The sequence below is a fragment of the Myotis myotis genome, unplaced genomic scaffold (assembly GCF_014108235.1).
Source record: "Myotis myotis isolate mMyoMyo1 unplaced genomic scaffold, mMyoMyo1.p scaffold_m19_p_3, whole genome shotgun sequence".
Lineage (NCBI taxonomy): Eukaryota > Metazoa > Chordata > Mammalia > Chiroptera > Vespertilionidae > Myotis > Myotis myotis.
The window spans coordinates 203,580,210-203,600,493 of NW_023416335.1; the positions used below are offsets into that span (position 1 = coordinate 203,580,210).

The 20,284-nt window shown below is 50.1% G+C and overlaps 1 protein-coding gene across 2 annotated transcripts in view; it reads right to left on the reverse strand.

The window, feature by feature from the left end:
* SYN3 (synapsin III) overlaps window positions 1-20,284 on the reverse strand; it is a 388,952-nt gene that overhangs the window by 327,512 nt on the left and 41,156 nt on the right. For both annotated transcript variants that reach the window (XM_036297700.1, XM_036297699.1), the window contains exon 3: window positions 12,462-12,519. In XM_036297700.1, coding sequence (XP_036153593.1) covers window positions 12,462-12,519 — 58 coding nt within the window. The remainder of the gene's footprint in view (window positions 1-12,461; window positions 12,520-20,284) is intronic.

Consider the following 20,284-nt stretch of genomic DNA (forward strand, 5'->3'; position numbering starts at 1 on the left):
TGTGTGTGTGTGAGAGAGAGAGAGAGAGAGAGAGAGAGAGAGAGAGAGAGAGAGAGAGAAGAGAGGGAGAGAGGGAGAGAGACTGTGTGATTAATATTTGTCTCTCCCATTAGACCTTAAACTCTATCCAGTCAGGACTGTATCTATTTGGGCAGGTATATCTGTTTTAATCACCACTATGGCCCTAGCACTAGCATACAGTAGGCACTCAATTAATATTTGCAGGATGAATTAAGACACTGTCCCTGTCCCCTATGAGCCCAGAGTCCACAGGGAGTGACAGGCAGGTGAACTGGTCATTTCAAGGTAATCTGGTAGGCGTAATGGTAGAAACAGCCGTGAGAATGGCAAGCATGGGTAAGAGGCACCGCGCCCTGCCTGGAGGGAAGGAGAGGTCAGGGGAAGCAGAAAGGATGCCTGAGCTAAACCTTGGAGAATGTATGGCAAAATCTGAGAGAGGATGTCCCAGGACGAGAGACTGACACAAGAAAAGGCGTGGAGGAGGGGAGGAGTGAATGCAGACACAATAGGACAGGTGGGGACCACAGAGTTTGCTAGGATTACAATCGAAGGCAGACAATGGAGGGGATGAGGTAGAAAAGGTGGTGGGTGCTAGCTCACCGAGCTCCTCGCTGGCCAAGCTTAAGTCCCACGGAACAAATGTAACGTAAAAGCCAGCCCGGACACGTGAGAATATAATCACCAAGGCTCCAGATTTTATTTCCGCAGGTTCTCCCTTCGCAGGTACCAGTAAAACAGCTCTGCCCCTGGTACGCCCCTGGTGTGGCCTCGGGTCAGCCGCATAACCTCTCTTAGCCTCAGTCTCATCATCTGGAGAATGGGGGGAACCTCCAGTGCCTGCTCTTCAGAGGGTGGCGATGAGGATTCAATGAAGGAACCCACAGGCAGTGCTGAGCATGTGCCTGGCACTGGGTGAGCGTCAGCGTGCGAGGAGAGACTCACTGTCACGCCCTCTGAGCCCAGGCCGCACAGCTGTCATTTCTATGACAACGCCATCCGCGAAAATTCTCTCATGTCCCCCTCTAGACATGCTGAGAGAAGGGGTTCGGGATGGGCTCAGCTTAGCCTGAGCTCTACTCTAAAGTAAGCAGTGCCATAGAAAGGCTCCGTAAAGACAGGCGCGGTAGGACACACACACACGCGCGCTCTCAGATGTCAGCCTCTCTTCTCTTTCCCGGGGAAACGCAGCCAGACTGGGTCTGGCCCAAAAGAAGCCAGTTCAAAGCATGGGCCTGCTCTGCGCCGGCCCCACGCCCCTCCCCAGGAGACCCGGGTCAGGGTGGGCGGGCGATTCCTGAGACAACCTCATGGATTACTTTCCAGTTTAGCATAGCAGCCAGACAGATTTTTGCGGTGAAGTCATCCAAGTCGATTAAAAGGCATTTTTCCCCGCTGTGAATTCAGAAGTCCCTTTGGTTCGTTCCAGCTTTTTCTGGGATGTTTCCTAATAGGTTCCACCCTGGGTTAATTAATAACCCTTGATTCCTATTGAAACCAGGGGCTGAAATCCTGTAAGCACATCCGGGCAGGGCTGCTTGCTGGCAGGGCTGGGGTGGACCCTGGGGGGCTCCCTTCATCAGGGAGCGAGCCAAACCCCAAATGGTGGGGAAGGCAGCAGAGCTGGGAGCCAAGGGGAAGAACGGCCAGGCAAAGGCTGAAGGTCAAAGCTGGAGGGGCAGTGTGAGGAGGGCAGGAGGGGGCGGAGCAGGGAGGGCAGGAGCAGTCAAGGCTGGAGAGCAGGGAGGTTGGGCGTAAGCTGAAATGTGGGGTGAGGCGTGGGTCAGACGAGTGGCCAGGACTCATCTCAGATGGTGCCTCAGATGTGGCTGACAGCGGATTTTTAAAAATACGTATTTTTATTGATGTCAGAGAGGAAGGGAGAGGGAGATAGAAATGTCAATGATGAGAGAGATTCGTTGATCGGCTGCCTCCAGCATGCCCCCTACTGGGGATCGAGCCTGCAACCCAGGCATGCGCCCTGATGGGGAACTGAACCGTGACCTCCTGGCTCATAGGTCGATGCTCAACCACCGAGCCACAGCAGCCGGGTGAACAGTGGCTTGATTTTACACATAACGTGGGTATGGCTCCATTCTCTCTATTTTAAGGAAAGTGGGTCATATCTTCTCTTCCCAAACACGAATCACAGGGATGAGAATGAGGGTTCAAGGGCTGAGACAGAATGGCAGGAACTTATGTGCAGGCACGCAGGCCTTTTCCCGAACCGCATCCCCTAGCATGATGGTCAAGCATAAGATGCCTTTTCACCCTCAATCCAGAGCCGAGTTCCCAGTCTCCGGTCTCCTGCCACCATTCCCACCCAGTCCATTTTCCTAAACCACTGTCAGCATGGACATCTTAAAATGGAAACATTATCACAGGACTCCGGGCCTTACAAGTGCAATAAGCCCGGCTGGTGTGGCTCAGTGGTTGAGTGCAGATCTATGAACCAAGAGGTCCTGGTTCAATTCCCCATCAGGGCACATGCCGAGGTTTGGGGCTCGATCCCCAGTAGGGGCATGCAGGAGGCAGCCAATCAACGAGTCTTTCTTATCACTAATGTTTCTCTCTCTCTTTCCCTGTCTCTCCGAAATCAATTAAAAAAAATAAAAGTGCAATAATTATGTCCCCCTGCCTCTGGGACACGGTTTCTAGCTGCATGCCTTGCAACATAAGCGCCCCCTGCCCCGAGCAGACCGGTCTCTAGCTGCTGGTCCAGCACCAGACCCCGCCACTCCCTCTCATGCACTCATGCACCCCGTCTCCCCGACGTGTGACAAGCTGAGGTTTAAAGTGCGCTCTTTGGCTGGGAGGCCTGATGTGCACGTCTGCCCCCGCTCAGCCTGATGCAGTCCATTCTCTTCCCCAAATCCCCGCTGGGCATCGGCTGCTCGTGAAGCCTGTCCTAAGAGCATCCAAAGCAAAGTGGATGGTCCCTCTCCTGTGGTCCACGGTGCTCTGCCCCGGCTCTGGGACAGGCCTCCCACCGTGTGCGACAGTGAGCGATGTCTGTCCTCCCACCCGTGGAGAGCACTGGGAGTGGGGGGCTCCGTCACAAGGCCGGGTGCAGAGCGGGGGCGCAGGGGCTGTTTCGGGAAGGAGGCGGCAGGCTAAGACCTAAGACAAGTTATGTCCTCAGGACATTCATGAGCTCATGGAGTTCTCCTTCAGCATCTCCATTAATTCCCACGGGAGTCTCTTGGCTCTGATGCTCAGAGGCAGGGCCGAGGTAGATGCAATGGGTGGCAGGGCGGAAGGGTGAGTGCTACCCAACATGGTAGGTGGAGGCTAAGGAACTAGGCACTGGACTTGCAGTGCAAGATGGACTCGCTGTCCTCCCCACTGCTCCCTTCTCCTCAGTGCTGGTTAGGGTGCGAACGGGCGGACAGCCCACAGGGAGGAGGGCCCCAAAGGAGCACCAACTGGTGAAGCAGCCCTGCTGCATTCAGAATCAGCGGGACTCCTCCAACCACGGATCCATGTCCCCACACGCCTCCTCCCTGTCCAGAGTCCCCCGTGTCCCCCACATGCCTCCTCCCTGTCCAGAGCCCCCCGTGTCCCCACATGCCTCCTCCCTGTCCAGAGCCACCCGTGCCCCCCACACGCCTCCTCCCTGTCCAGAGCCCCCCGTGTCCCCACATGCCTCCTCCCTGTCCAGAGCCCCCCGTGTCCCCCACACGCCTCCTCCCTGTCCAGAGTCCCCCGTGTCCCCCACATGCTTCCTCCCTGTCCAGAGCCACCCGTGCCCCCCACACGCCTCCTCCCTGTCCAGAGCCCCCCGTGTCCCCACATGCCTCCTCCTTGTCCAGAGCCCCCCGTGTCCCCACATGCCTCCTCCCTGTCCAGAGCCCCTCATGTCCCCACATACCTCCTCCCTGTCCAGAGCCCCCCGTGTCCCCCACACGCCTCCTCCCTGTCCAGAGCCCCCCCCCCCCCCAAGGATCCTCCACACACCACACTCCCTGTGCAGGGCCCTCTATGTCCCTCCTGTGACGGCACCACATCCTCCCGTCCCTCACACATCATCCAGGACCACAGAGCACCCTGACCAGGACCTCTGCTGTCTGCTGACAACGAAAAGTCAGAAGTTGACCCAAGTGCCAGGGAGGGCCGCATGTCCATGGGAAATATGGCTGGACACAGATGGAAGTAAAACACATTCACATTAAAATACAGCCTTGGCCTTCTCCCTCTTCGTGGGTTCCCACTGTCCCTTTCACCTCACCCCGCTCTTTTGATCCAAGAGAAATTACAAATTCTCATGAGACGTTCTTCCAGGAAAAGACTCCTCCTAATGGCTCACACCCAGCATTTGGTGCTTCTGGCTGAGTAAGAACTTTTTTCTATTTCTTATTCCCCCAACTACATAGCAAACTTCTTCAGAACATGGATTATAACATTTTCATTTCTGAATAATCCCCAAGACCGACGCCTAGAAACCACTGCGGGCCATGTGTATTTAATAGTGTGATGGCGATTGTCAAAACAGCTGTAATATTCATTGAGCACTTTCTACATGCTGGTATCTGCTTAGAGCGCTCCAAGTGGGGTGTTCTGTTCCAATCTCCAGCTCTATAGGTATCTGTTACTATTACTGTTGTTATTTTAACTGTAACTGAGGCGCAGGGAAGTCGCATCACTCAGGAAGTGGCAAAGCCAGATTCCCACCCAGGTGGGCTGGGGCCAGAATCGGAGCTATTTTACTATTCGTGCTGTCTAAGACACACAGTCACACCAAAAGACAAACAGGGAACATCACCTCGGGGGAAAACAGAGAAGAAACAGAATCGTTAACAGGGGACGGTGCGGCAAGAAGCCAGAAACATCAAATGCTGAGTAAGCACCGTTAGGAGGAGTCTTTTTGCTGGAAGAACATCTCATTAAGAATCTGTAATTTCTCCAGTAGATCCAAAGAGCAGGTGAGAGCCCTGGCCCGGTGGCTCCGTTGGTTGGAGCCTCATCCCATGCACCAAAAGGCGGTCGGTTCAATTCCTGGTCAGGACACACATCTAGGTTGCAGGTTTGATCCCCATTTGGGTGTGTACAAGAGGCAACCAACGTATGTTTCTCACATTGATGTCTCTCTCTCTCTCTCTCTCTCTCTCTCTCTTTCTTTTCCTCCCTCTGTCCCCCTCTCCCCCCACCTCCTCTCTTTCTAGAATCAATGGAAACATATCCTTGGGTGAGGATAAAAACGAAAAGAAAAAAAGGGCAGGGTGAGATAGGAAAGAACAGTGGGGACCTGAGGAAGAGGGGAAAGGCCAAAGCTGGATGCAGACAAGTTCAAGACCCAACAGACACTCTGACAGATCTACTCAGTTAGGAGCCAGGACCCTGGGATCGGCTGAACCTGGGTTCAAATGCCAGCTTCCCCACACTTGCTAGCTGGGCGACCCTTCCAGGGCAATTTATTTAAGCAATCTGAGCCTCAGTTTCCTCCTCAACAGGCATGCTGTGTGGGTTAAATGAGTTAACGCACAGGAACCCCTTGACACGGCACCGAGCACACAGCACATGCTCAATGAAAGTTTCCTGCCATCACCATTACTAGCTCTTCTCCATCTGTCTATTGTCTCCTTAACCTGTTGAGCCTGAAAGTAGATGCAGGATGGAGACACACCCGCATTCATCGATGCCATGGTTGAGAGAAACACTTGCTCCTCTAATGAGTTATGTTTCGGCGAGTCCACCCTAGTGGCCCACCTGCTTTTTTAATTCCCCCAGCTGGTTCTTAGATTTGAAAAGAAAGAGGCTTCCATGGAGACCTGCATGCTTTTAAAAAATAATACAAAACAGAACGCCTGAGGTCAGGGTACGCCAAGCCAAACAAATAAATCTTGCAGGACTGTGTTAACAAAACAGGGCTTAGTGGATCAGAGCGGGGAGAGTTCTGTGGGGCTCAGGCTGCAGAGAAGCGCCAAGCTCTGGTGAGTTTCAAACATAAGGAGGTCACAGGGGAGGACCCGACGATGGAGCACTTCAGAGTTCAGCTCCAACACTTGGGATGCATCTGGGGGAGCATCCTGGGCAGGATGGACTCCAGGTCCATGGGCCCGGAGCGTCCCAGCGACCTAGACCAGAAGGCCCCTGTGGACCATCCATGCAACCTCGATGAGGGTAATTTGGCAAAACTGATCAGAATTATAAATGCCCTGGGAGGTAGACTCTGAGATGGACATTAGGGAGTGTTCTGAGGAGAGGGGAGGAAGCGTGTCTGGGCAGAGGGAGTAGTTGACCTTCACAGCAGTCTCAGCAGGGGCCTTGGCCAACTCCACAAGGAGCTCGGAAGCTGGGTGGCCCTTCAGAGTTGTCCCAAAGTGGGCGCAAGGGGTGAGTTCTTTACACCCTGTGCCAGCCAGTCACAGAGTGCAGCTACCCCAGGACAGAGATGTGACCTGGGGAAAGTCCTTCACTCCTCAAGGTGCACTATGGCACTCACTACCTGCAATACTTTTGGAGCCGGTTGTTGTATTTCTACGAAGGAATCCGATGGCTACACTAACAAATGACACATATCTAGCCTTATTCGTAATGACAAAGTTATGGACCATACCCTATGGTATGTCCATGTGAGAGCACCCTAGGCGATCATGAACAAGAATGAGGCAGCTCTGCACACCCTCTCACGGGATAAACTCCCAGGTATGTGAAGTAAAGAGTCAAGAAGCAGAAGAGTCTGGATAAGAAGAGTGTGTGTGAATGTTGAGCAGCTAAAGGGGTGGACTGTGCCACTCAGCCCCACACCCGGATCCTTCTGTAGTCTCTCCCACCCCATGGGGCTGAAAGCCTAAACCTACACGTCCCAGTTAATTTCTACCAATAGCAGGCGTTTGTGTAGGAGTTGAAATAGGATGATGGTAGCAGCCCTCCTCTGTCACTTCAAGCAGGTGTTTAACCTTTCTGAGCCTCAGTTTCTCCACCTGCCAAGTGGGGAGAGTCACAGGACCACCCCGAAGGGGCTGACATAAGATTATGCGGGCAGAGTGACTGAACCCATGTGTTTGGTTATTGTTCTTGTGTCTGCAACACTGGCCAGAAAATACAGCGGATCAGAGGAGGGCTCTGAAGTCAGACGGCCTGGGTTTACAAACAGGCTTCTGCCAATCATACGTCGGCGACCTTGGGAAATCACACATTCCCTCGGAGCCTGTGTTTCTATAGGATGGAGGCAATGCCAGCACCCAGGCCAACAATAGAAAGTATGAAGCCTTATCTTGTATGTGCTCAACAGGGGACAGCTATTCCTGTTTTCAGCCACTCATGCAGGTGGTAGATATATCTGCAAATACATAGTAGACTGCGTCCTATTAAGGCCTCCCTTTTTCTGGACTCAACATCTCCAGTTCCTCACACTGAGCCCCTTTGCTCATAGAAGACAGTCCTCTCCCTTCAATCACTCTCCACAGACGGCATTCCAGGTTGAGATTCCCCCTTACAGTGTGACACTGAGGTGGGTGACACTAGAGTCTGACCAGCATAGAGTGTGTGTGTGTGTGTGTGTGTGTGTGTGTGTACCATCACCTCCCTGTATTCTAAATACTGTCCTTTGATGATGCAACCTGAAGTAGCATCAGGTTTGGGGGTACTAACAACCATAACCATAGCTCATTGAGCACTTACTATATGTGCCAGGGACTATGCTAAGCATAATATGTACACTGACTCACGGAATCTACACAGTAACTCTAGGGGCAGAAATTACTACTCTCACTTTGATGCTTAGAGATGTTGTAAGTGGAAGGTCAGCACAGCTGAAATATGGGGGAGCTGAGATTCCATCTCTAGTTATCTTACTCTGGAGCCACAACCTTAACCTCCGCCCCATACTTCCTCCCACAGACATTAGGAACTTACTCAACTCAAATCTTTGGTCTATTCTTTTCTTCATGGGATTTTAACAAACGAAGTCTTCCCAATCCTGCTCCTCTTCAGCTGAGTTTTTGAATAGGACCCTAGAGCGTATGTCCACTCAGTTTGATTGTATCAGATTTAATCCCATTCAGCTCCAAGTCATTGGCAAATGCAATTTGATGAGTCGCTGTTAAGGAGGAGGAGGAGAGCAAAGCCAAGGGCAGAGCTCTCTGACAAGCCATTAGATACATTTCTCTCAAGTAGTCATTTCCTAAGGGGGGTTATGCTTGACCTGCTACCCTGCCACCAAACTGGGTTAACATCCAACCTCCATGTCTCTCTCTCACTGACAACTACTTCTTAAAATATCATATGGCGTTTATGGTCAATATCTACGGCTAAGATCCATTCCGAGGAAGGTTGCCCAGAAAGAATTGTGGATGGAAGGCAGGTGGGTATGAGGAAAAAAAAAAATATGATGGTCTTGAGTGTTAAAATAAAAATTTCAGGAGAAAAATCCCACCTTCCCTTCCAGAAGACACTTAAGTTGAGGAAATATGTAGTTTGAGGGCAAAAGATGAACAGAACTCCAACCAAACAGCCTTCCCTGGGACCCACACACATCTATCTAGCCCCATCCCAGCCCTGGTATCGCACAAGGGCAGGACTCAGGGGAGCCACTGGCATTCGGGAGCAAATCTTCTTCTCTTGCCTTTCTCTCCATCGGCTGGAAGAAGGCACTGTCGTTCCTTACGCTTTGGTACCTCTACTAACACTGAGGGAAGGCTGACCATGAAATTTCAGCCTTTCCTATTAGAGAAGAATGAAGCCCAAATCCTGTCTCATGAGTCTTAGTCTGCTAGTCTCGCAGAACTGTGAGTCCACTTGATATTAATCCATTCCTCAACCCCATCACTGGTCCCACTGAGGGGTGACGTACACCTGTGGAGAAAAAGACCCTTTGCCTCAAATATAAACAGAGGAGAGCTTGACATGCCAAGTGCCCTGGGCAGAAGCTCTCAGGCCCTGCTAGGACACTGCTGTGAGGCCCTGCAGAGCCAGCAGGGCATTCTGGGTAATGGAATGCAACACGATGCAGCTCCCGCCCCCCCTCCACCCATGGGCCTCCTCGGGGTGTCTTCACTTCTGGCTCTGCAAGCGCTGAGGCAAGCAGTTTCTGAACTGGGGGGAAAGGGTGGAGAGAAGGGGCGGAGGCTTCCTCCAGGCCAACCACAACGAACTCATTCACTCTGTCCAGCAAAACTCAGACGGTGCAATTATCTGGTTAATTTGGCCCTTAGTTGGGAGACAGACTTCCAAAATGCGGGGAGGCCAGCTCAGACTAAACAGTGGCTTCCATCCTACGTCTTCTCCCAAGCGCTAGCGGATGCATATGAGATTCCTGGGGGTTGCTTATGGGACCCACCCATTGGTCCAGATGGGAAAACGACAGACAATCCAGACTCTAAGATGGGGTTCAGGACGGCATGTTTTCCACGGAAAAAAATGTCCAAATGACCTGCTAATTGGTCTCCTGGCTAATGTGCCTTCTGGCTTCCATGGAGGGGGATGGCTGGAAAGGAGGAGGACTCGGGTTAGCCAATGTTTTCCAGTGGGATCGTCGCCCTCTTACACTGGCTGGGTGTCCCCAGAGCCCCAAGGCGAGTTATTCTTAGGGCAATCCCCTCAGATGTTCCTGCTCAAAGGTTTCATGCCCATAAGCTGGGCCAGGAGAGGCACTGACCTAAGAATAAAATTAAAACGTGCCTCTGAGGTTTTCATAAATGGGATGAGACAAGGCTAGCGAAGCTGGCAACCGAGCAGGTAACAGATGGTTGATGGAAAACTCCGATTTTTGAAGGGAGATTAAGGAGCAGTGATTTATCTCCCTTGGAAACGGACAGCCTGGAATCTGTGGAATCTAGACGTGGTTCTGCCAGCGAATATCTGTTTCCGTCCCAGCATGTGCCAGGCCCTGTGCTACTTGAGAAATGAGATCCCAACAGCCAGGGTCCCTACCCTCATGCAAGGAATCCCACATCTACACGGGTGGTTAAACACTCCGCTCAGGGCCAGAAAGGAAATGCTGGGAACAACCAAGTTACCTGATGGAGAGCAGGGTGTGAGGGCTTAGAGGAGGAGTCTTTGAGGAAGGGATTTTAATGTTAACCCTTCTAAGAATCTAACTTGCTTTTAAAGAAAGATCCCTCTGGCTTTAGTACAAAATATCAGTTGGAAGAGGCTGAAAAGATGGCATTAGGAGGCCACTGAACAGGAAGACTGGATGAGAGCTGACGATGGTTCAGCCAAGAGTCTAGGCCAGTGATGGCGAACCTTTTGAGCTCGGCGTGTCAGCATTTTGAAAAACCCTAACTTAACTCTGGTGCCGTGTCACATATAGAAATTTTTTGATATTTGCAACCATAGTAAAACAAAGACGTATATTTTTGATATTTATTTTATATATTTAAATGCCATTTAACAAAGAAAAATCAACCAAAAAAATGAGTTCGCGTGTCACCTCTGACACACGTGTCATAGGTTCGCCATCATTGATCTAGGCCAGCTGTGGGCAAACTATGGCCCGCGGGCCGGATCCGGCCCGTTTGAAATGAATAAAACTAAAAAAAAAAAAAAAAGACCGTACCCTTTTATGTAATGATGTTTACTTTGAATTTATATTAGTTCACACAAACACTCCATCCATGCTTTTGTTCCGGCCCTCCGGTCCAGTTTAAGAACCCATTGTGGCCCTCGAGTCAAAAAGTTTGCCCACCCCTGATCTAGGCAGTGGGGATGGAAAGAAGGGAACAGACTAGAGAGAGGGGGGCTGCAGAGTCAACAGGATCTGGTCATTGCATGGGCGTATGGCAGAAGGAGAGGGAGGGATGCAGAGACCACGGGTTTCTGGCTAAGGTGGAAGGTAGACCGTGGCCCCCTTCACTGAGAGAGGAAACTTGGGATGATGAGTAGGTTGGGGTTGGAGAACATCATGCATCCCGTTTTGGAGTCAACCAAACTGGATTCCCCACCACTGCACACCCTGCACTTCTGGTCTTAACTCTGCTCACATCGCTTCCATCTCATACACTCTTCACGTTGCCACCACTTGTTGACAGCAGAGCCATCCTTCAAGACCCACTGCAAATAGCACCCTCTCCTCGAAGCCACTCCTGGCTCCCTCGGCTCGTGTGGCCTCTGCGGCCCACAGTGCTAAGTCTGGACCTCTCTTTCCTGGACTCCACCTGTGTGGAGGCCCTAGGAGGACTTACCTTGCCTCCTTTTCTAGACCACAAGCTTTTTGGGACAGAACCTCTGCTTCTATATCCTCGCCACGCCCCCCCCTCCTCTCCCCCCCCCCCTCCCCCCGGCCCCGTTAGCCAGTAGCACAGTAGACGTTCGACAAATATTTGTTAAGTGAACGAAAATAACCTGCTCTTTGCCAGGGAAGGAAAACCAGTGGACATTGGACAGACTTGAAAGCCACAGGATCAAATTGAAATTCAAGTTGTCGGAGTTTTAATACTAAGCCAACTCAAATTAGATGCTCAGAAAGGCTTTCGGTTCCTCCAGCACATCAAACTCAGAGCACTGGAAAAGTCACACCCCTCTATTTTATTTATTGCACTTTGCTGAGTTGATCCCATAGCAGGGACCTTTCCTATATTATTAACTGTTTGCCTTTGGTGACGAAGGTGGTGATGATGCTGATGATAAAAGGGTGACATTTACTAAGTGTTGGGATGTGCCAGGCACTGTTCTAAGTACTTTTCATGGACTAACTCATTTGATCCTCACAGCCACCCTATAAGTTGATGCTATCATTACCCAACTGTACACATGAAGACACAGAGAAGCAGACAGCTTAGGCCACAGTTGGGATTTGAACATAGAATCTGGCCCCAGAGCCCATGCTCTGACATGCTAAAGCCAAGCACAATTAGGTTCGAGTCCTAAGTTGGCCAATGACTCCCTATGTAGCCTTGAGCAAGTCTGTGTTTCTTTCCCCATGAAATGAGGGAATTGAATGTTGATATTCTTGCTAATTCTAAGAGCCAGTATTCATGATTCTAATCTCCTCTGAGGCTTTAAGTAATTTAATCCCAACAATGATACCAAAAAAACAAACAAACCCAAAAAATGATATCAAGACATTAAGTCATGTACCCAATACCTAGAAAATGAGGGAGCCAGGATTCAAAACCACAGTGCTCCCAGCCCAAGTAGTTCCATGCTTCAGAGACCATGGCAGGGGTGTGGGGAAGTGGAATGATGGAGCAGATGGGCCTTCGGGCTCCCCATGCCTATTTCGCTCAGAGAAGCTCTACTTGTCTCTATTTTGTAGAATGGGCTCCTACTTAAGATATCCTTAGAATCGGGAAGGTTCAACTGCTAAAACAAGAAGGTTGAAAACCACTGGACTAAATAATTCTGCAATTTAATGAGACTCCCAGGTATAAGCCAGGATTTTTCTGGTAATCTTGGTTCAGTATAGCCACATAAGATTGGGGTCTACGGTTGCTCCTGGGAATGGCTCCAGCTCTAGAAAAGGTCAGCGGGACAGCGATAAAGACTCCGCTCCAACCTACCTGCTCCACTCGGATCTCAATCTCTCCATTCACCTTCTTTCCTTGGAAATACTTGGCCCTGTGAAGGAAAGGAAGGCATTTCTGAGTAAGGATGCAGACTGCTTTACCCTTTCTCCCTTCTCCCAAAGGCCTTCTTGCCCCCAGAGGTGGGTATCCAGGCACATTCTCTACCAATGTGTTCTGACATGACCTCTGATTTCCTCAGTATTTATACGTATTATGCGAGAGACAGTCAAGAGTACTGATGGGAGAGTTGGAGACTCAGGTTCTTGTTCTGCCTTCCTGAGTCTCTGTTTTACCCTCTCTAAAAGAAGAAATGAATACCTGCATGCTATACTTCTAAGGGTTATTAAGAATCCTACATAAACAAATAGTGCAGAATTATTTTATTGAATTATACCCCATATATTTCATAAAGGGCTTATTAAATTGATCTATCCATTTACTTAATTTCTCAATTTGTCCATGTGTCCAGTGAAGTGGACCTTATCTGCTCCTTTGTCCATCCCTCCATTTATCCATCCACCCATCATCCATAGGCCCATCATCCATCCATCCTTCCATCATATTCACCTCCACACCCCTGCTTCCATCTTCCCATTACCAGTTAAACGGCATCCCATCTACTCATTACTCAAGGCAGAAACACAGACATCATTCTTACCTCTTTCTCTTTCCCTATCCCCACTGATTCTATATTCTAATTATCTCTCAATCTACCCACTTGCCCACTTTTCTCTAAAAACACCCTAATTTTGGCCTCCTTCACCTCTCTTCTCATATGGATTCTCTTGTCATCCTCTACTTTTCTTTCATAACATGCAATACAAGTGTAATTAGTAACCGTGTTTAATGCCTGTGCCCCTCTGCACGATAAGGCAGTTCTTCTAGGTCAGGAACAAGCGACCTTATTCGTCATTCCATTCCCATCACCTACCAGACGGCTTCACACACAGTAGGAGCTCCATTACTATTTTTTGAATGAGCAAATAATTGAAGAGATAGATTTAAAACAACAACACTTGTTTTCTCTGCGACAGGCTGTAACCTGTCGTCTTTCTCATTGAACCCTTACAACCACCACCACAAGGTAGGGATTTATTATTTCCTATTGACAAGGACACCGAAACCCAGAGAGATGAAATACTGTGCCCCTACGTACTTGAGTGCTGGCCTTCTAATTCCACACCTATGTTTTTGCTTGACCCTGAAAAATAGCAGTCAATGTTGGGGTGTTCCTGGGTTTAGATGTCTTTCCACAAAGCAAAAGTAACAAAAGTTTCCATTTGCTCTTTTTGTTGTTGTTGTTAATCCTCACCCCAGGATATTTTTCCACTGATTTTTAGAGAGAGTGGAAGAGAGGGAGAGAGAATGAAAAACATCTATATGAGAGAGATACATCCACTGGTTGCCTCCCTCACATGCCCTGACCAGGGCCAGGGATCAAGCCTGCAACCAAGATAGATAGATAGATAGATAGATAGATAGATAGATAGATTGATTGATTTCAAAGAGGAAGGGAGAGGGAGGGAGAGATAGACACATCAATGATGAGAGAGAATCTTTGATCGGCTGCCTCCTGCATGCCCCACACTGAGGATTGAGCCTGCAACCCAGGCATGTGCCCTTGACCAGAATCGAACCTGGGACCCTTCAGTCCACAGGCTAATGCTCCATCCACTGAGCCAAACCAGCTAGGGCGAGGTACATGTCCTTGACTGCAATTGAACCTGGGACCCTTCTGTCCATGGACTGGTGCTCTATCCACTGAGCCAACCGGCTAGGGCCCATCTGTTCTTTTTAATTGTTGATGAAAGGAATAGTTCTTAGTCACTTCCTGTACTCTCACGGTGTTAAGCATTTCCATAAATCTTTTCTGGGGCAGAGACAGCTCTTCGATCCCAACCCATTTTCTTCTTTTACACAGTGAGAGAATTTATAGATTGGCACACACAAAAATGTATACGCCAACTCTCCATTCAGCTAGGTATGGCCACGAGATTGAGTTCCAATCAATCATTTGCAATGATTACATTCAAGAACCTTCTTAGTTTCTTCTTCCATTCTTTCTCCTGGAACATCAATGCTGCCACCTATTATTCTCACCCTTTCATTTGCAGAGGAAAAGAATGCTTTTGACACAGACATCATGCTTCTTACCAAACTTCAGTCTGCCTGCCTCCGAAGTCCACCCACACTTCGCGATGTTGCGGAGTTCGCTTTCCAACACGGCCCACGTCTCCAATGGACAGCGCTGCTATTCGCCTCGCTTTTCCTTACAATGTTCTCAGGCTCTGATGTCACTGAGACAGGAGTTTAGTGGGACAGGAGCTGTCAGTGATACTTGAAAGCAACATTTTGTTTTTCTTTCTCCCAGGATGGTCTTAGACAAAATGTGTGTAAAAGCCAGCCTCGTGCAAAGGGAACCTTTTCCCTTAATTTGTGGATTTTATCACGAATTCTTGCAGACAGTGTCAGCAAACTCCAGCACTGGGATAAGCCCATCTCTGATGTTTTGTGGGGCCCAAGGCAAAAGAACCAATGGAGGCCTATGAGACCTCCATTAAGTATATAAAATTGATATCTAAAGCTGGCAAACATTTAAACAAAGCACGTCGATCTGGTCTTCCTTCCATAACAAATACAGTTGCATCATTTCCTGGAAGAGTCAGAATTTAAATTTCTCAGAATTCTATGCTGCCGACGATGGGGCTGCTTGTGCGGGCATGTGGGCGGCCGAGGCCACACGGCCAAGCTTTATCCCCTCACCCACTCTCGCATCCACAGTTGTCCCTTGGCCATGCCTTGGGAGGATGGACCAGAGAAGTGGCCTACCCAGGCCCTGGAATTGGGCCTGGTCCCTTTAGGTAGGAAACTCTAGACTGCATGGCTCTGAGGGTGCAATTGGCAGGGCCCTCCTTTGCTGTCAGGAGGGGTATAGCGGGTAAGGGCCACGGCAGGACTTAGATTAAGGGTCCCTCTAGATTGGGTAGGAGTATTGGGCGAGCCCGGGACCCGGGGGTGGTTATTAATGAATGCAATCACTGGAATACTGAAGAGAGCATGGCATGGATTTGGAATCATAGGGCTTCAGCAAAAGCTCAGCTCCACTATTCACTCACCACGGACTTAACCCAACTAGGTCCTAGTTTCCTTGTTTGCCAAGTGGTAATTCCATCTACCAGTCAAGGTTGTGGTGACAAAGTCACTTGGTCTTTTCTGTGACAAGGTAGAGTGTCCCGGGCTCCAGGCTGGACCCCCTGGAGGCAATCCCAGCTCAATCATTCCCCTGCTCCGTGACCGTGGGTTACTCCTCAACCCCTTGTGCGCCAGCTTCCACTTCTGGGACATGGGGATACTCGTAGTAGCTATTACACAGGCTTGCTGTGAGGATTAAACAAGACAAGACTTATAAAGCACTTAGAACAGCTCCTGGCACATAGTAAGCCCAGGGCCCAAAACAGACTCAACAAAAACAACAGAGCCCAGCTGGTGTGGCTCGGCGGTTGAATGTAGACCCAGGACCCAGGAGGTCACTGGTTTGATTCCCAGTCAGGGCACATGCCCGGGTTGCGGGCTTGATCCCCACTGGGGGGCGGGAAGGCAGCCGACTGATGTTCTCATCGATGTTTCTATCTCTCTATCCCCCACCCTTTCCCTCTCAATCAATAAAAATCAATAAAAACAGATATTAAAAAGCAAACACCAACAACAGAGAACTACTGAGTGTTGACTCTGTGCCTGTGGGTGTCCTGTGGCAGGGATCCACAAATAAACAAAACGCAGCCTTACCCTCACGGAGGTTACAAGACAGAATCAGTATTCACCTCACTCTGATCTGTCCCATCGATGCAAGAAGGGATGGATGATGATAATGATTGTAGAGAAGTGGCATCGATAACTAAAGCCTCAAGCCTTTCACATCCCTCCTCCGATGTGACCCTAATGTCACCCCTGAGAGGTATCAGGCAGGGAGCAGTCCCCAAAAGTTCCAGACGGAGAAGTCCCTGCCCAGTCTCACAAAACCTCTAAGTGGCAACAGCGAAGTGCCCCTTATGCTTTAAAAGATCTTGGGGATCCAGACCTTGATTTGGGGGATTCAGTCCAGACCCTGTGGGTCCTTCATGAGCTGGACCCTGCTGACCTATGGCCCGTTTCTCCTCCTTTTTCCGCCCACCACACGGACACTCGACTTTCTGCGATTCCTTAAACACGTCCTATGCGTGTATTCCTCTGAGCCTCTGCCCGTGTGTTCTCTCTGCTCAGGATGGCCTCCTGCCCTTCTCTGCATGGCTGCCTCGCTCTCACTCCATCAAGGTTTCCCTAAAAGCACCCCCCTAAAGAGGCTGGTTTAGGTGTCACCCTTGTAGGCTCCCACAGTGTGCTGTCCTTAACCACTAGAGTAGGGACCTCCCTGTGTTGCAACTACCCATTGCTTGCCTGTCCCGACCCCATACACCTAGTCTGCGAGAGCCTGGAAACCCGAAACTGCGTCTCCACGCTCACCGAACTCAGCATCCGGCACAAAGGGCCCGGGCCCAGGGCACATGTTTAACAAATGTTTCCTGACTGGGTAAATGCATCATGTCTTCCAGGGATAGGCCATAGGGCATCCAGTCCTGGAGACACGTTACTGCCATCTACTGGCACACCGGTGTAGTACACTTACAAATCCACACCGACTAGGTAGGATGTGGGGTCAGATTGTGCGGTGGCAGACAGCTGGCAGCCCTTGCCTTGATTCTAACCTGGACCCCAGAGCACTTTGTTCCACACCAGCACCAGCCAGGTGGCTCTGGCCTTCCAAGCCCTCACCTTCCGGGGAGGAACACTTGTCCTGCCCGTCTCCGGGATGTTCACCGCAGGGCCTGGCAGACAGATGCAGGCTGCAGCGCAGGGTCAGGCGGTCCATCCCCCTGCCTGGCCGGGAGTCAGAAGTCTGTCTCCTGACGGGCCACACAGACTGCTGCCTCCTTGCCGGGGGGCTCATTCAGGCTGGAGCTGCCTGAACAGCTCTGTCTGGCAGAGGGAAGGGTAGGGATGGTCTGGAATTCTAGATGCCGTGGGGGCTGGGGTGGCTGCCTCCGGAATTGCCCGGCTGTCTGACCTCGGGTAAAACGGACAGCCCCACTGTGCCAAGGGCTCTGTCTCCGTCACGCAGACCTCTTCCTGACGCCCTACTAATGTTTATTCTCATGACGAGCTCCTTGAGTGTCCCGGCCAATCAGTCAAGCCCTTGGCCTTGGGGAGGAGGAGGGGGCAGCTCTGACTCCACGGAGCTTCCATCTCTGTGGGTGGTCTCCTAGTTTACAGCCACATCAGAGGCACCAGGAAGGAGAATATTATAAAAGCTGCGCTGCCTGGGGTGGGAAACCCCGATTCGGGGAGGCGGGATGTGGTGTGAGAGAAAGATTTATGAGGAGCGGGTACCGAGGCTTTCAGGGCTGCAGCAGGGGCGGGAGGAAGAGGAGAATTAGCACAAACAGGATCCACCTGTGTCCAAGCAGCGCCCTCCCAACAACTCCGGCTAGATGTAGGGTCACGGAGGCTAGGCCTGGGCAATGCCCTCCCCAGGGAGGAGGGGTAAGGGTCGGTCTGACTCAGGCACGGCCATCTTCCCACTGGTCGCCCCGGTTGGGGGAGGGGTGGGAGGACAGGGAGGCAGGAATTGGTTCCATTAGATTTTCATGTTTCTAATGCAACACGTCAGTTGCTCATCTGTGGCCGGGACAGAAGGCGGGGGAGGCGGATGACGGATGAGGGATGAGGGACCATGCAGGAGACCGCCGAGGTGGACACACACAGCCTTTCCCAGTTAGCAGGACAGGGAGAGTCAGGTGGCAGTTTGGTTGCATGGAGATTCGTCCAAATTCGGAGATCCAAATCTAGCGCCATTATTTATTTCCAGAATAGCTAACGCCTTGGCCCCTTCCCCTGCCAGAGGACCCTCCAATGATGAGCAGCCTCTCCTTTTAGTTAGGGGGCTCCAGTGGGTTCGGAAAGGGAGAGACCCTCTGAGGGTAACAGGCCCCTCGCACCTGTACAGGGATCTGTGGAGGTAAGAAACTGAGACCTACTAGGGCCCCACGCCCCTCACTGGCTCCTGACAACAATAGGGAAGGAGATTTTTGTGGCTAGGCCGGGTCACAATTCACATCACCTATTCGCTCCCTCATTGTATCACTATTGACTGAGGCTCATAGGGACTTGGCACCCTGCTAGGCATGAAGGGAAAAGCTGATATAGTTTCTGCTCTTATGGAGCTAACACGCTCTTAGAAAAGTCATAAAACTAAGCAGGTGAAAAAGAAATGATGAGGACTGTGAATAAAATGCACGAAGCGATAGAGGACACATGTGGGGAGCAGGGGAGCTCTGAATTACGTCGGTCAGGGAAGGCACTTACATTTTATTGACCATCTACTATATGCCAGAGCCTGCAGGCTCTAAGGAAACAAGGGTGAAGATAGCATAACCAGAGGGAGAGACATATAAATGGATGATAACCACACAGGGCATTAGCCCAAAGATCCCAACCCAGTCTGAGGCTCAGCTCATTCATCAATCCATCCAGTATTTGGTACTATTCTTTGCCAGGGCCGCGGGCCTTGAAGATGAATGCGAGAGGGTCTGTGTGTGTGTGTATGTGTGAGAACAGAGGAGAAATGAGTTGGGTAGATGCTGTGGGCACCGGGGAGGGCGATGAGTTTTTCTGGGGCATGTCCCTAAATGTATAGGAAAAATGACAATGGGCATGAGCGGAAGGTCTAGATTTGAGTTGGCAGCTCCGGCACTGGCTGTATGATTTTGGACAAGCCTCTCTTTCCTCATCTGTAGAATGGGGATAAGAAAATCTACCCAGAGGGTTGTCATGAGAATTAAATGAGGATGCAGAATTAAATGAAGACCTGCTAGCAGGTGTGCTGCTCACCTGTGGGCTGCTAAGGTGGAACTTCATCTCTCTAGGTAAAGAGTGGGGTGGGCACCCACAGTCTCAAAGATATACCCAGGTCCTGTCCAGCTCTATTTATTTCCTAGCCCCTGCCTGACACAAACGTCAACCCTCCCAAGTCTCAGTTTCCCTTGTACACATAAGAATATGACTAGTCTGCTATAAGCCCCCCATGAATGACCTCCCTGACACATGGCAGGTGTTTCATGTCATCTCTTCCCCTTCTGTCCGTGGAGGGCTGAGTTCAAGTTGTTGCAGGAGACCGGAGAAAACCAAGCAATGCTTAGAGAAATGGAGTTATACTTTATTTTTATTATTATTATTATTATTATTATTATTATTATTATTATGCGTGGACCCAGAGAAAAATGTCTTTCAAATTCTGGGCAGCAACATGGAGGAAGTTGTCCCTTTTTATATCTTTTTCAGTCCTTTGTCTCCCAAATATGGGGTTTTCCGGTCCCCTTTGCAAGTTCTTAACACATTGTTTGCGGGTAGTTTTTATCGCGCGCTAACAGGTGGCGCGGGCCATTTTTGCTAATTTTTTGCGCAAATGACAACGTTCAGTAAAATTACGATAACTTTAGTTTTACATATTATTTTTCAATGAAACTTTTTGTGATTTACTATAAAATGTATACTGAATTATTTTTCTTAGAATCGCACTGAACGCATGGCGAGGCAGAGAATTGTGTGAAGGGATGACTCTACGCAGTTGAATAGATTACCGTTATACCTGGAAGTACATATATAATTCACCATTGTATGTTAGAGACCCAAATTTTGTCCTTTGGAATTCATATATCTGCATGTTAGCATCCCTTTAGAGCAATAAAAAAGTATAAAAATAAACATATTTATACGTTACCCGC